The following is a 17,644-nucleotide window of genomic DNA, read 5'->3' as shown; positions in this document are numbered from 1 at the left end:
TGAGGGCTTCTAAAATCCAAACCGGACGAGTAATGGAAAAGTTGTTCAGATCGTTTGTGCAGCAGGGTGTGCTCAGTCAGCTATTTAAGTTTGAAGCCGCCACGATGAACGCCCTCGGACAAGATAGCGTTTGTAGCAGGCCAAGAATCGTCAAAAATCCCACATGTAACAGCAAATTGTGCACTTCCTGTTGGATTTAGGTCAGGGGTGTCAGCGCGTGATTTGTAGGTCTTGATAAGACAAAAAATTGAGTTTTTGTTTGATCTTTCTACGACATTCCTATCAGGCGTAGTGGCCGTTTTAGTGTTTCTAGGTGGCGCTAGAGAGTTCGACGTTGTTTGTTTTTCCATTTTATCGAATTTGACCTGATGTGCGTTCCGAATTTGGTGAGTTTTGGAGCAGGTTTAGGGGGTCAAATTAAGGCGCAAAGAGGCGGTACAATAATTTAAAAAAAAAACGATACAAATTCAATAGGGTCCTTGCCTCCAGGCAAGGGCAAGACTCCTCTGGAGTCCTCGCCCTCTTGCCTTTCGGCTCGGTCCCTAAATATAAATGATATTCTTAATAGCACAAATCCTTCTTACACAAATGGGAAAACACACAGAAGAGAATATAATTATACTATTGCACTTAGAACAGCAAACACACTGATTAAATGGCACAACAGCCAATTAAAACCTGACTTTGGAGGCGCACAGATTCGTTTTGTATTACCTTTTTTTTGCCATTTCACACAACCCAGAAAAATACAAATGTTCATGAACTATATGGCTGTATTTATAATATTATGAATGAAATGTGCGTTATTTGGAAGAAAGTCGAGTCGAGTCGTGTGACTGACTTTAGCCCACTAATTCCATTAGAGTATTGCTCTATTAAGTGGATCCCCGTTCCCCCCTCCCCTTCTTTCACAGCTTCTGTGCGGGCGGCACCATCTCAGCAAGCAGGGGCACGTGCCCAACAGAGGGTGCGCCAATTTGCCAATTCCCCGGCACACAGTGATAGATTGACTTGACGTGCAAATAATAGAAAACCGCTTCGCGGTGCAAAGGATTTTTATTTTTGAAGAGTTCGTGCCGCACCCCATGAGTCATGACAAAATGCCGCCCTGGCGCTACCCCAATTCGCCCATATCAGGGATCGCTACTGAGGGGGTCCATGTGTCTAAGCACAGATTCCTACACAACATAACACCTTGAACCTGTGTGCAGTGTACATGATTTCTACTTGCATACAACAGAGTACATACAGTACAGTGTACTGAGGGAGGAAGAGGAGCAGCAAGAGCAGGTTTACGTATGTGGATCAATTTGTTTGAGAATCATCAGGTTGTTACAAAAATCAAAGAAACAGAGACAACATACTAACTTTTTGCATTGACCTATTGTTAAAGTAAATAGTTAAATACTGTAAGTCATTATACAGCAGGTTATATTTTAATGTTATAGGATATAAGTGAATTTCCATCATTTTCAAAATATTTTAGATTTATTCTAAGTGGTTGATGTTCTGTCATCTTTTCTAAAAGACTGTGTTTCCCATTAATGATTTATGATTAGATTTTTGTCAAAAAAATACACGGTCCATATTTCCATGTGATAATATCTAACTGCGTTACAACATTTGCCTGTTTGCCATACAGATATATAAATATTTTATAAATATATAAATATGTTTACATACTCAGTGATTTGGACAATGATATGTTATTCAACAACTCAATCAATGGATAAATCAAATGATACATATACAGAAAAATAGTATTAGTGAATAAATCAATTAGGCATGAAACCAAATGATATACTTTACAATAACATAAATCAACTGATTTACAACCAAAAACATTACTGCAGGTTTAGTGGTGATGTATCGGATGACGCACTAGTGTCCACTGTGGTGGCTGAAGTGTGACTATGCCATCAATATCCTTTCATACATACGAAAACAGCTTTTGAATAGCTTTCCACTGCAGTAACGACTATGCGTGAAAGGGTTAAAAAAGGCATATTATGAACTACTTATTTTAAATACTCGATTGGTAAAATAATGTGGCAAAGAAGGATTGACATAAAAGACAGCATGAGCAAATATAAAACATAATACAAAGAAAACAGACATAACATAACATAAAAGGATGGTGTGAAATAAGATGTTGGTAGACTATGTTGTGGGTACAGTGTTTGTGTGTGTGTATGGAAGGATGTTTTAATGAGTCAATGGTATACAATAATAAGATATAATAATGATAAAATAAATAAATAATAATAATTGGTATAATAATAGCGAATATATGTTGGGCAATAACATTAACATATAACATGTCATTTCAATAATAATGTTATTTAATATGATAATCATAACTTTATATAGGTATCCAAGGAACTGCCTGATAAATATGTTTATCCATAATCCAACCTTCAGTATAATGTGTATGTCATTCAGCACAATAAATTCTACAATGTTATACCACAATATCATTCGTTATGCTGAATGACAGCAGCATCTCTATCCCATGTTTTCACTAGTTTATAACATTTAATCATGCAATTCATATTTATTTGTATTAATTGTGGATATCAATTTAAACTATTTCATGGCATTTTAATGTATTTCAAGGCACATTATCTGTTTACTGTAGATATTTTAAACATCTTATCCTGTTATTTATTTATATGGTTTTTAACTTAAACATTTTGAAAAAGAAAAATACTGGTGCTGCTACTGATAACCAATCAGGATCATTGTTGTTGCTAAAGCAATCACATTTAATCAATCAATATTTTTAATTTTTGTGTCATTCAGTGTGACAAAATATTGGGTCATACAGTATAACACCAATATTTTATACTTCAAACTTCTGCCCTCTGGCAGAAGATACAGCGTTCTGAGGATCCGCACAAACCGGCTCAGAAACACTTTTTATCCCTGGGCTATCAGGCTACTGAACAATTAACCACCAACCACCCCCACCCTCAGCACCTTGTATACCAAACAGTATCTACATCTACCTCATGTAACATATGCAATAAGTGCAACATGTGCAATAGACTGTGTATGTGTGTGTGTGTGTGTGTGTGTGTGTGTGTGTGTGTGTGTGTATGTAAATAGCTCTTGAAGTATTTTATTGTTTTTATTGTTTTTATGTGTAGTATTTATTTATTTGACTTTTTATTGCACCACGGGAAGAGATCCCGAACCAATCTCGTTGTTACACCTGTGTACAATGACAATAAAGGACATTCTATTCTATTCTATTCTAAAATACATGACTTGTTTTGTTGATTCATGGAGACAAAAACAAATCTAAAAGAAAGAAGTAAAAGATATTTCTTAACATTTTTGCATTTTTTTAAGTGCAAGGCAGTAAATGTTTGTAAAAAACAAACAAAAAAAAAAACATTCAACAAATTTAGAGTTGAGCCCATGATGCATCAATTACGTTGAATTCAAAATAAAATAATGTCATTTCTTCTGGGAATTTCTGGCAGGCCAAACATAAATATATAACCATGTGATTATAAAAAATGGACATAAAATGTTTGTTTTAAACAAAATAATAATTATACTGAATTACCTTTTTCTAAGGTGCATTCATATGAATCACAATATAAATGAATTACTGGCTTTACTCTTGGGTATAACTAATATAAGGGCATAGGTGACACTGCAATGAAAATAAAAAAAGCCTTTTAGGGAACTGTACTTGCTGATGTTTTGGGTTTTTTTCACTACTTTGAAAACCGTATATGTGTTTGACCCATATACAAAGTACAACTTCTATTTAATCAAAAATCCAAAGATCAAAAAGAAATGGAAAAATAATTATTATAAATAAATGAATATAATATACATATGAGTTACAATATGAAATCATAAATATCATGATAACCTGTGGACAATTATTATTCTATTATTTGCATATTTATAACCATATATCTTTGTAATGATACAACACTGCAGATCCACTAAATTAGCATTTGTATGTTTAAAATATAACTACAAATTTGAAATAAAGGAAACACCATGATTACACAAACATGCCTCTACTGGAATATTATTGGAATTTTATTCATGTTTAATTTATATTTATATATATATATATATATATATATATATAGCTATGTATAATGTATTTACATCAAGAAATACACAGTTTATACAAGGCTGTGGATGACAGCAGACATTTAATAATTACTTAATAATTAATTTTAATTTTAAATTAAAATTGAATTCATCTACCTGATCTATTGTTTGTCTTTTCTGTTCTATTCTGTTTTTCCCCCTAGGATTTTACAAGGATTAGTAAAAACATATTTTGAACAAAGTGTTCATTTTCTTTCAGTAGATATTGTGAAGGAATGGTCACTATTATTTAACAGTTGAAACACTGTCAATAACAGACCTGCTAAAAGTCATGTCAACAGAGGGTCACCCCAACCACAACAAATAAAGTGAACAAACAGCCATGATCATTGTGCCCTCCTGTGTAAACTTGAAACATTATATTGCATTTCAACAATATAATGGAGAGATGCCACAGAACGTCATGACCAACACAAAATACATAATGGCACTGTAATTACTGTGGAAAGACAAACATTAATCTACAGTACATATGAATATGAAGCATTACAAAAATGTGTCTTATAAGCTTTGGTTCTACAAAAATGTGGGGGGTTGTTACGGTTAAAGAAATATTTTAATTTTAAGTATTTTGTTTGTTTGGTATATCAAATGCTAATCACATACACCCAAATTGTATAAGAGCACATATAGCAACTGTCAAATATATATATATATATATATATATATATATATATATATATATATATATATATATATATATATATATATATATACTTTCATTAAACTTAAGGATTGTTGTAGGAACATTTTTTTTTTTTTTTAAATTGTTGTAAAGTTAACTGTGAGATACAGCAAACATTTTGAAACTGATACTTTACTTTGATTTGGCATATCCGAGGACAACAAGGTCAGGTGGCCTTAACTTTCCATTCACTGACACATGCCCTCCCCAAACTAAATCAAACCAAACCAAGCCCAAACGTTTGAGGGTTCTTATCATACATTCATGACATCCTGGTTGAACTTTGTCAACACAAATTTCCATTTAAAAGGCTGCATGTGACTGCAGTCATTCACATCCTCATCAGCCATGAAAGAGGTTGTGCTTGCCCTGACTCTGGCCCTTGTGGGTAAGTAAGATTTCCATTTCTGTGAACATGTTTCTTTTCTTTTTTAAAGTGGGTGTCTTCAAATAATGCATTTGAAATGTTTTAATGAAGAACTAAAAGTTGAATGTTATTTATCACAGAACACCAACATTTCATATGGTCGGGTTCTAGTTACTTAAATATGTGTCTTGTAAGTAGAATGTTAGGGTTTTTTGGTATGACTGGTCTGTCTTTGTTTTCATTTAAATATTATAGTCAGCCTGCAGTATGACTTGACTTTATCTTAGTATAATGCCAGTTGTTGCTTAAATCTTGGGCAGTACTACCAAAAAATGCTAAAACGTTTGAAACTAGGCTATTTGTCAGTTTTGCCATTTACTTGCAGGATTATTCATTTCTTTTTCATTTCATTTTAGCTGGTCACCCTCAAAACTTTGGTAAGTACCCTAATCTTAAATGGAAAATAATATTTTTTTACTTAACAATACATGGAAATAAATAACTGGACACAAAGTAATAAAACATTTATCACAACTAAAAAAATACATTTGTTCTTACAGCTCCTGATTTTGCTGCTGGTAAGACATACGTGTACAAATATGAGGCACTGCTCCTGGGCGGTCTGCCGGAGGAAGGTCTGGCAAGAGCTGGGCTCAAAGTCAAGAGCAAAGTTCTCATCAGTGTCGCAGCCCAGAACATGTACATGTTGAAGGTAAAGATCAAAATAGTGTGAAAAGCAACCGTTTTAACTTTTTAATTGCAAGCTGGACTGCAAATAATATTATTATCATTACACTCCAGCTTGTGGAACCTGAGCTCCATGAGTACAGTGGCATTTGGCCAAAGGATCCTTTAATCCCAGCACCCAAGCTGACTGCAGCTCTGGCACCTCAGCTCATGATTCCCATCAAGTTTGAGTATGCAAATGGTGTTGTCGGAAAAATGTTCGCCCCTGAGGGAATGCCAGTCATGGTGATGAACATCTACAGAGGTATCTTGAATGTCCTTCAGCTCAACATCAAGAAGACTCAAAATGTCTACGAGTTGCAGGAGGTTAGTATGAGATCCTACAGTATTGATTATAAATCCATTACAGAAGGTTGAATCTCCCCAGTAAAAAACAGGCTTTGCTCATTAGGCTGGAGCTCAGGGTGTGTGCAAGACCCTTTATGCCATCACCGAGGACGAAAAGGCTGATCGCATCCTTTTGACAAAGACCAGGGATCTGAACCACTGTCAGGAAAAGGTCATGAAGGACATGGGGATGGCATACACTCAGTCATGTTCAAAATGCCAGCAGGTAAAATTAAATCAAATTTTTGTCATGCACATACATGAAAAATGTTGCATGATAAAATAGCTATGTGGTTTGCCCTAACAGGATTCAAAGAACCTCAGAGGAACAACATCATACAACTACGTCTTGAAGCCAGTTGCTGATGGCATGCTGATCTTGGAGGCAGCTGTCAATGAGTTGATTCAGTTCTCACCTTTCACTGAGATGAATGGAGCTGCTCAGATGCAGACCAAGTATGTTAATAAACACCTAGAATGTTTAAAAATGGCAGTGTTTTGAATTAATGAAGCTGCAGATTAATCATTTTTCCCTGACTTTCAAGGCAATCCCTGGTCTTCCTTGAGGCTCAGAGGGCCCCTATCGTACCCATCCAAGCCGAGTATCTTCACCGTGGATCTCTAAAGTATGAATTTTCCACCGAGCTGCTTCAGACACCCATTCAGCTCATTAAAATCAACAATGTGCAAGCTCAGGTATCTATTCAGACTGGTTTAAGAGATCAGTAAAGTCCAGAATCAAAATCCATACATCTCTTTTCTGACTGCCTTTTATTCCTGTGTAGATTGCAGAGATTCTGAATAATCTCATCACCCACAATGTGGAGAGAGTCCATGAGGATGCCCCTTTGAAGTTTTTTGAGCTTGTTCAACTACTTCGTGCAGCCCGCTTTGATGACCTGGAAAAGCTCTGGAACCAATACAGGAACAAGCCTGCCTACAGGTGACTTTGAGTTTTTCAACATTTGAAAAAATATGTAAAAAGTAAAAATAAAAAAAAAGCATACAGGATCAATTACTCCTCTTTTTTCTCAGACAGTGGATCTTGGATGCCATCCCTGCCATTGGAACTCCTGCTGCGCTGAAATTCATAAAGGAGAAATTCCTAGCTGAGGACCTGACTGTTGCTGAAGCAGCTCAGGCTTTGATTGCATCTATTCACATGGTGACAGCAAATACTGAGGCCATCAAGCAGGTTGAGGTGAGTAAACACCAAAGCAGGTTACTTTGACAGTTACAAACGTGGAAATATTAAACCTTTTTTGATTACTCTAGGCCCTAGCAATGAACAACAAAATAGTCGAGAACCCAGTTCTACGTGAGATCGTCTTCCTTGGATATGGTACCATGATTTCCAAATACTGTGTTGAGAGGACTGTCTGCCCTGCTGAACTCATCAAGGTGAAATACTCTTGGTCTTTTCACATTATGCAAGTTCTTTTGCACATTTATGGATGAGAAAAAATGATTTTATTGTTTCCTTTTCCACAACAGCCCTTCCAGGACCTTCTTGCAGAAGCTGTTGCTAAGGATGAGACCCAGGACATCATCCTGCTTTTGAAGGTTTTGGGTAACGCTGGCCTGCCTACTAGCCTTAAGCCAATCACAAAGATCCTGCCCATACATGGCACTGCAGCTGCATCTCTTCCCATGAGAGTTCATGCTGATGCAATCATGGCCTTGAGGAACATTGCAAAGAAAGAGCCCAGAATGGTAAGTCCATATCACAGATGAGTATTTCAGACTATTCTAGTTTTCACAAAGAACTCCATTCTGAGTTTGCTTTCCCAACTAAATTAGATCCAGGAATTGGCTCTTCAGCTTTACATGGACAAGGCTCTTCACCCAGAGCTTCGTATGCTTGCATGCATTGTCCTGTTTGAGACAAGACCTGCAATGGGTTTGGTGATAACTCTTGCCAACATTGTGAAGACAGAGGAGAATCTGCAGGTTGCAAGCTTCACTTATTCTCATATGAAGTCCCTGACCAGGAGCACCGCTGCTATCCATGCTTCAGTGTAAGAGCCCTCTCTGATCCCTATTCATCAACAAGTCTATCTGTATGAACTCATGTCTCTTTACTCAGCTCTTTTATCGTTTTTATTACAGTGCTGCAGCATGCAACGTTGCCGTCAAATTTTTGAGCCCAAGACTTGACAGACCAAGCTTACGTTTCAGCAAAGCCATCCACATGGACATCTATAACAGTAAGGCCAATGTCACATCAGGTTTATGCTGCCTGAAGTTTCATTTTGTGGTAGTATCAACTAACTGCATCTCATCAAACTGTCTCAGGTCCCTTGATGCTCGGTGCTGCTGCCAGCACTTTCTACATCAATGATGCTGCCACTATTCTGCCCAAATCTATTGTGGCTAAGACCAGTGCCTACATTGCTGGTGCTGCTGCAGATGTTCTGGAGGTAAAGGAAAATAAAACATGACCTCTAAGATATTCAATTACTCTTAAGTTTAAGTTTTAATAATTATTTTTTTTCCCAGGTTGGGGTTAGAACTGAAGGACTCCAGGAGGCTCTTCTTAAAAACCCTGCACTTATGGACAATGCTGACAGGATCACCAAGATGAAGCGTGTCATTAAGGCTGTAAGCAATAAGCATTAGTAGTTACAGTTCATTGATAAAATATCATTCAGTGGCAACTGACCAAACGACGCAGTCTATTAATAAGTTGTTTCCTCTTTGTGCAGCTGTCTGATTTGAGGACTCTGCCCAAACGTACACCTCTGGCCTCCATCTACGTCAAGTTCTTTGGACAAGAAATTGCCTTTGCTAACATTGACAAAGCCATCCTTGAGCAGGCCATTGCGGTATGATTCAAAATACAATATCTCAAAACAAATATCACAACAAATTGTTTGTCAGGATTTTGCAAGACATAATAGTAAAGATACCCTTTTCCCCTGCAGCTCTTCACTGGACCATCTGCCCAGGCTTTTGGTAGGAACGCTGTCCAGACTCTGCTGTCTGGTGCATCCTTCCGCTTTACTAAGCCTCTGCTGGCTACTGAAGTGAGGCGTATCCTGCCCACTGCTGCTGGTCTTCCAATGGAGCTCAATCTTTGCACTGCTGCTGTGGCTGCTGCAGCTGTTCAAGGTGAGTAGAAGCTCCAAAGATACATGATTAATACCTATCCCATTTCTATCTAGTTTACTATATGCCAATCAAAATATATGGTTTGAAAGTACTTTCAAAAGTAAAAAACACACCACATACAGTCTTGACAAATCTTGACTGTTGAAAAAACAGACTGAAGCATTGGTGGGACAGGACAAATAATATAATCTAATAGAGGGAATAAGCTTGTTTAAAGTATTATGCTAAGTAGTGACCAGTGTTGGGGAACGTTACTTTTAAAAGTAACTAATTACATTACAAAGTTACTGCCATTAAAAAGTAACTAGTTACATTACAGCATTACCTTCTGAGAAATGTAACTGTTAGAGTACTTTTGCATTACCGAAAGTGAAAACCCCTTCCTTATTCCTGGCGCATGTTGTTTTAGTCAAGACCTCCTTTAAATATGACTTTACTATGGAGCTAAATCAAGGTCATATGTTTTCTTCATTCCAAAAAGAGATTTGAAACTGAAAGTCCAAGTTTTGATATTGAAATTTGAAAAATTTAGCTCCATACTCTACCTTCATCACACAGCCAAGTATGGCCCATAATCTTTAAATCTTTAATAGCAGGAATAACAATGTCCCAGCTCTTTATTGTACTAAAGTGGCTTCTCAAACATATGCCCACATACACGTTATAAACTACATACAGGCTTTTCAAACACATCCCTACATCACTGCAACAGGGCAACAGGCTCTTGTTACTCGGGCAGAACTTGCATGTTACCTTAATGTTCTTTCTCTTATTTCCTCCCATAAAATCAAAATAATGTGAATATTTCCACGACCTGTCCCATCTTGCTCGCCGAGCTGCTGTACACATGCGTAGTGATATAACCGGAGCACGTAGCAAGGTGCCTGCCTGCCAAAAAAGTAGAAGTTACAGGAGTAGTTGGTTAGAAAATAACGGATTACCTTTTTGAAAATGTAACTAAACAACTGAGTACCTAAATTGCGGCCCTAACGCGTTAGATTACTCGTTACATCCAAAAAGTAATCCAAGTACTCCCAACAGTGGCGTGCACAGACATTCTGGGGGGCAGGTGCTCAGTGAAAAATAAGGGCACTTTGTGCGGCAGGTGGAACTGCCGGCTGCCTCATTATAGCAGTATGAGATTTTTTTTTTTTTAAACAAAAAAACATTACAGTTACATGTTGAATGTAATTGCATATTTATTTATGTCAATATGTTAATAAAATTACTTGACCTTTCAATTGGACTATAGCACCGATCAGTCAATCACTGTTGTCTTATTTCTCTGGAATATACGCACATGAGAGGTTTTTAGCAAGTTGGGCAGCTACAATCGGTGGTGTAGTGGTCCCTGGAGAAGTGGGTATACTCTCAATTTTGCCCTTTTTTAACGCAGACCAGAAAAACGCCCTGTTTTAGAAACAGTGATGTAAGACTCTATTTAGTTTACCCAAACATCTGTCAGTAGTATTTGCTCATCGTCACATCATTTCTGCTGCTTGATCTCAGGGAGGAAGGATTATGAAATGACTAAACCAATACTGGCCCACAGACTATTGAGAGACAACTATGCATTGTGAGTGAACTATTAGTCCATCTACACTGTGGATGGACTAAGGAATAAGGAATGACACCTATTCTCTCACTTGGCAAGTCAGTAGTTTCTGTCTTTCTCTTTGAACAGCTGATTAGCAACAGATAGTGTGGGCCAGATGTGCCACTATTATAAAATTAACATGACTTGATCAGGAGCAGTTGGTAGGTATTAATGGTCACACAGGCAGCCTGCATGAATGTACAATATAAATGAGGCAAACATGGTGTTTAAGTTATTTTTTGAACATTTATTTAAATAAAATACTTCAGATCTGAATTTGACAATGCATCCTTGTTCATATTTCACCTTAGATTAAAAAAAACAACACATATCATTCTCTTCCACACATCAAAATCAATCAGATAAACTCAAAAGTGATTTCTTCTTGAATTGATGCTTTAATAGAAACTGTCATCACAGCTTTGTGACTTAAAGAAGATGCCTCGTCAATTAGGACAGCTAATTTAAGGATGATGCTATAATGCTACTGATGATTTTGCTCTGCATCTCACTGGCAACATGTTGTATTATTTGTGTTGCACTGTTCTCTGTGTCCAATGTTTCAGAAGTTACCCAAACAAGCAATCTACCTAAACTTACCGGTTCATTGCATATCCTAAAGGCAAATCATTTAAAGTAAACTTGTAAAAGTAAATTCGTAGGTTAGCAATATTTACCTCGGCATGACCCGCCCTTCCCTGCCTCCGATTGGCTCATCAGTTTACTTATTAGATTGACAGCGTGTACTAGCCAATTAGAGGCAGAGTAGCGTGGGTCATGGCTTCACCATCCTAGGAAAAAAATGGGCAATTTGGCTCGCAGATACTACTAAATGGTGCGCATCAGTGGGGATTTAGAAGTGGGTATACGCAATGCTGACTGAAATGTATTATTATCACACGCTTTTAATCGTCGAGCAATTATAGATTATCATGTCAACATGGGCCACATACAGTAAACTGTTAAAAAAAAAAAAAAAAAAAAAACTTTCAAAAGGGCACTTGCTTGGTCCAGAGGGCAACGGGCAGGTGCTATAGCACCACCTAGGGTCTATCTGTGCACGCCACTGACTCCCAACACTGGTAGTGACACATGGGTTTATTTTTGTTTTCTTAGTCAAGGCCACCACAACACCACCACTGCCAGAAAACTTCCATTTGGCTCACCTTCTGAAGACAGACATACAGCTTGAGACTGAGATCAAACCAAGGTATGTTCAAAAGTTCAAGTTCAAAATCAGCACAAAGGGCCTGATTTACTAAGATCCCTAATAGTAGATACTAAATTGCGTGCACGGTGCAATAGATTGCGCGTGCCTTTTGCGTGTGTGTTGCGGGTGATCTACTAAGAATAATTGCGTAAATGAAAACAGGTAACCGGGTGGAGACAGCAGTATTTAAATGAGGGTTTTGCGTGTCTTTATGAAGAGTTTGAACGAGCAGAAAGCTGCAAGCGCAAAATGAAATGTGATCAGGTTCTAGTGTAAGAGGTTAACAAATATGTTGAGTTATAACAAAAACAAATATTACCAGAAAAACCAACATATGAGAGAGTATTTGTGACAAAGTCAATGCTGTTAGTAAAACCAATAATATTCCACTCCAAAATTATTAACACAGGTGAAAAAACTCGGTTAATACCTGCCCTTCAAAGGTATTATTTATAGTCAGAAATAATACCTTCAGGTTTGGTAAATCACAATGCGTGTGCTAAATAACATATTTACATTATCTCCTCCCTGTATTTTGCACACTGGGGTTGAAACGCCCCATATTACATATTCATTATGGCAAACGTACTAAAGGGACAGCGCGTACTATCTTGCATCCGTTTCTACACACGCAAACCTAAAGTACCTTAGTAAATCAGGCCCAAAATGTATTGTATCATAAAATAAAAAAATGTGCATGTCACCTTCTTCTAGCATTGCTATGAACACATTTGCTGTGATGGGAATTAACACAGCTGTCCTCCAGACTGCCATGATATCAAAAGCCAAGTTCAATTCCATTCTGCCCTCCAAAATCTCTGCAAGACTTAACATCAACGAGGGTCATTTTAAGATTGAGGCTCTGCCTGTTTCTGTACCTGAGCCCATTGCAGCTGTACAGTAAGAGCAACATTTCCATTTCAAGTTGTACTTCAAAATATCAACTTTCTGTCCTATCCAAGAAGTATCTCATTTAAAGCAAACATGATTAAGTCATTGATCTTTCAATAGGGTTGAGACTTTTGCTGTGGCCAGAAATATTGAGGATCCCGCTGCTGCAAGAATCACTCCCATTATCCCTGCCAAAGTCTATGAGCCCATCTCAATGGATATTCTCAGATCTAAGATTGCTTCCTCTGCTGCTGCTAGTTGGGTGAGCTTTGACCAGTGTCTTTTAATATAGCTGCAGGAATATCAACATTTACAGTATAATTAACCTGTCTTTGTCTTAACAGTCAAAATCCTCAGAGATCCTGCAGGATGTGGCAGTTGACAAGGCAATTTCTAAACCCAAAGCAGCTAAGTTGAACAAGAAGTACTGTGCTAAAGCTTATGCCATTGGGCTGAAGAGCTGTTTGAAGATTGCCTCTGAAAATGCTGCTTTTATAAGGGACACTGCCTTGTACAAACTGGTTGGAAAGCACACTGTTGCCTTGTCTTTGAAACAAAGTAAGTATTGAGAACACAAAACCTGTGCATTTTGTAGAAGCATTGTGCATAAAGCAATTATTTAAATTTATTGGCACTTTCAGTTGAAGGTGAAGTCATTGAGAGACTGGAGATGGAGGTTCAAGTTGGACCAAAAGCTGCAGAGAAGCTCATTAAACAAATTAACCTGAGCGAAGAAGAAATTGCTGAGGAAAGACCCATCTTGATGAAGCTCAAGAAAATCCTGGCTCCTGGTCTGAAGAATGGCACCATTTCCTCCTCCTCTAGCTCCAGCAGCTCTCGCTCAAAGTCCTCTTCTGCCTCCTCCAGCTCCTCATCTCGAGTTAGTAGCAAGGCCATTGGTGCAACTGCTTCAGCCAAAAGACTTCACAGCAGCAGCAGCAGCAGCAGCAGCAGCCGCAGTAGCATTAGCAGCAGCAGCAGCAGCCGAAGCAGCAGCAGCAGCAGAAGCAGCTCCTCCAGATCTGTGAGCAGGCCTTCCAAGTCCAGCTCCGCATCTAGCCTCGCCTCTCTCTTCAGCGCTAGCTCTAGTTCTTCTCGCTCCAGCGCTCGTACCTCAAAGGTAAAGAAATCAAGCCAGTTTTGTGACTTTATAAAGAAGAAATGTGATATCTTTATATCACAGTAAGACTGGAATCTGATGAAAAACATTTTTTCCCTAACAGCAAATGATTTATCGCCATAAGTTCCAGAAGAACCACAAGAAGCAGGTAAGTTTAGATAGTTTGAACATGTTAACTCTTGTTCCAGGATTTCATGGTGGCCGTTAACTTTCACATATTACTGTTGCAGTCTCAAGCCACCTCAGCTGCAGTTTCCAGGAGCAGAAGCAGTGCCTCAAGCTTTGAGGCCATCTACAGAAAGGTGAAACTTTGTCATCTTAAATATAAAAATGATGGGTTTCAGTGTACTTGCAATTAATGAACCCTTATTGTTCTCACAGAACAAATTCCTTGGCAGTGAAGTTGCTCCTTCTTTTGCCATCATCTTCCGGGCTGTCAGAGCTGACCACAAGGTGCAAGGATTTGAACTCTCTGCCTACTTGGACAAGCCTTCCGCAAGAATTCAGATTATTCTGGCTGCCTTGGCTGCCAATAACAACTGGAAGCTCTGTGCTGACGGAGTTGTGCTCAGCAAGCACAAAGTCACAGTAGGAGAAAAGCCTTGCTTATATCATAAATCTTTGTTCATAACCTAAAAAGACTATCCTTAAAATGAACTGTATATCATTTACCGTGTCTCAATAGGCCAAAATTGGCTGGGGAGCAGAATGCAAGCAATACGACACCATAATCACAGCTGAGACGGGTCTTCTTGGTCCAAACCCTGCAGCTCGCCTCAGAGTGACCTGGAATAACCTTCCTTCTGCAATTAAACACTATGCAAAGATGTAGGCAAGATCATACACACTGTCCTAAGTCTGCTCATAAGATGTAGATTATGTCAAATGTCTGACATTGGGAAATTCTTTTACAGCGCCTATGACTACATCCCTGCTTCAGTGCTGGCTGGCTTGATTAAAGGAAAGGATGAAAACAGTGTGAAGCAGCTATCATTTACAGTGGCTGCCACATCTGCCAAGACCCTTGACATCATTTGGAAAACACCAACAGTATGAATAATTAAGTAGTTTTCAAAAAATATGAAGTCATATTTATTTGAAAATATATTTTCTGATAATTGTGAATTGTTTTGTCAACAGCGTACTGTCTATAAGTTGGCTTTGCATCTTCCCGTTGCTATGCCACTTGAGCAGATCAAAGGTCTCACCCCCTTTGATGACCTCGCTGACAAAATCCACTACTGGTTTGCCAAGGCTGGCGCAGGTAGCAACTCATCTCATATTATTATTTCATATGAAATGCACTGGTAGTTACTTTATATCTGTGAGACAATGATTAAGTTATTTAATTTTTCTTCTCAGCTGAATGTAGCTTCGACAGAGACACACTGACCACATTCAACAACAGGAGATACAAGAACGAGATGCCCTTGTCTTGCTACCAAGTTCTGGCAAAGGATTGCACCGATGAGCTGAAGTTCATTGTCTTGCTGAAGAAGGATCACATTGAACAGAACCATATCAACGTGAAAATTGCTGACATGTAAGTGTTCATTTAGTAAACAAGAAAATACAAGAAAATATTTTTCATCCACAAGTTGACAAAACTAAATTTTGATTTCTGTACTTCAAGTGATATTGACCTGTACCCAAAGAACACTGATGTGATTGTGAAGGTTAATGGAAGAGAAATACCCATCAACAACCTGCCATACCAGCATCCCACAGGTTTCTATACACCCTTAAAATCAGCAACACGTAATTTCATACTTCTAACTGCAAATACAAATACCAATTTTTATTCGTCATACTTGCTTCAATTACGCCTGATCAATTTAGTGTTACTTGTACTGTGTGTATTGTATTTAAATGGACTAGTAAATAATGATGTATAATATGAAACTGCTATTTCTTACAGCTAAAATTCAGATCAGACCAAAGGCTGAGGGCATCTCCATCTTTGCTCCCAGCTATGGACTTCATGAAGTCTTCTTTGACAGGAACTCATGGAAGGTAAAGAAAGGAAATATGCTTTTGAAAATCATTAATATAATAACAATAACAATAACAATAATAATAAAAAGAAAGAAAAGTAATATCATTTGAGCAAACCAACCCTAAAAACTTACCTTAACCCTAACATCTGGGAAAGAAAACATCTAAATCAAGCCAACAGTCTGGTCTAATAGGTTTCATGCATATATTCCATATTTTGTAATCTCCTGTTTAATCTTGCCATGCAGGTTAAAGTTGTGGACTGGATGAGGGGACAGACCTGTGGACTCTGCGGAAAGGCTGATGGGGAAGTCAAACAGGAATACCGCACACCCAATGGACGCCTGACCAAGAATGCAGTCAGCTACGCTCATTCCTGGGTTCTGCCGGCTGAGAGCTGCAGGGACACCACTGGTGAGACATTAAGTTTCCCATGGAATTATTTTTACAGCATTTACAACATCTTTTGTCAGACAAATACCAACCTTTGTCTCCCAGTTTGATGTCACACTACACAATAGTTATACCACTGTAGCTTATATGGTTCAAGCAGATCTTTTAAATGTCTAATGATGTACTGAATCCCACAAAAAACTGACTCATCCGCACCTTTCTCTCTCAGAGTGCCGGATGAAACATGAATCTGTGCACCTGCAGAAACAGACAAACCTCCACGGCCAGGAGTCCACCTGCTATGCTATTGAGCCTGTGCTGCGTTGCCTGCCCGGCTGCTTCCCTGTAAAGACCACATCTGTTACCGTTGGATTCCACTGTATGCCTGCCGGTGAGTTCACAGCTGGTGCAAAAGACAACACCTGACAATGCAACAATTGAATTGTGTCTAATTGCTGTCCTCTCTTCACTTGTGCAGGCTCTGCCCTGAACCGCCCTGAGAGCATCTACGATAATAGTGTAGACCTGAGGGAAACTGCAGAAGCCCACCTTGCCTGTAGCTGCACTGCACAGTGTAATTAACACCTCATCCTCTCATTCACTTAAGTCATGGATATTTTGAATGTACTTGAAATAAACTGCATTTCAACATATATTTGTGGAATATATCATATTTTCTCTGATCTTGATGTTTTAATGGTGAAGTTTTACAGTGATGTTAAAACACTGCATGAACAAGAGAAGCAACTGCCTTAACTCAAGCGGTTTGGGAAATGTATTCCTTTAATTCAACAAAATTATGTGTGAAAGAACAAAGTTAGAGAAAAACTAGGAACTGCAATTCATGACATCCCAAATACAAAAGAGAATTTACTGCCTGAGTATTTCATCAATTTCAGTTGATAGTATTTCCAACTGAAAATTGCTCGTCAACTTTTGACAAAAAGGAGGAAAAAGGCTGTTGATATAAAACATTTTCTGCGGGCATTGTGCTGAATTTTTTTTTTTTTTTTCATGATAATGTACTTTAAAGGGTCAAAAACACAAAATGGCCGGTG

At 38.1% G+C, this 17,644-nt stretch overlaps 1 protein-coding gene across 1 annotated transcript; it reads left to right on the top strand.

Annotated features, from left to right (window-relative positions):
- Positions 1–5,168: 5,168 nt before the first annotated feature.
- LOC133984359 (vitellogenin-1-like) lies at positions 5,169–17,239 on the top strand. Its single transcript, XM_062423638.1, has 34 exons — positions 5,169–5,216; positions 5,612–5,632; positions 5,756–5,907; positions 5,997–6,248; positions 6,334–6,495; positions 6,577–6,725; positions 6,815–6,965; positions 7,055–7,212; positions 7,305–7,470; positions 7,545–7,670; positions 7,764–7,982; positions 8,070–8,287; positions 8,379–8,476; positions 8,565–8,689; positions 8,769–8,870; positions 8,975–9,094; positions 9,194–9,380; positions 12,094–12,187; positions 12,902–13,087; positions 13,199–13,340; positions 13,423–13,636; positions 13,720–14,198; positions 14,302–14,346; positions 14,429–14,500; positions 14,580–14,786; positions 14,884–15,026; positions 15,113–15,248; positions 15,339–15,462; positions 15,561–15,741; positions 15,832–15,926; positions 16,117–16,211; positions 16,442–16,607; positions 16,816–16,977; positions 17,065–17,239. Exons 1-34 carry the CDS (start codon positions 5,177–5,179, stop codon positions 17,166–17,168), a joined length of 5,091 nt encoding a protein of 1,696 aa, XP_062279622.1. The 5' UTR covers positions 5,169–5,176; the 3' UTR covers positions 17,169–17,239.
- The last annotated feature ends 405 nt before the right edge of the window (positions 17,240–17,644 follow it).

Source organism: Scomber scombrus, chromosome 8 (assembly GCF_963691925.1).
Source record: "Scomber scombrus chromosome 8, fScoSco1.1, whole genome shotgun sequence".
Lineage (NCBI taxonomy): Eukaryota > Metazoa > Chordata > Actinopteri > Scombriformes > Scombridae > Scomber > Scomber scombrus.
This window is presented reverse-complemented; position numbering and strand designations above follow the sequence as displayed.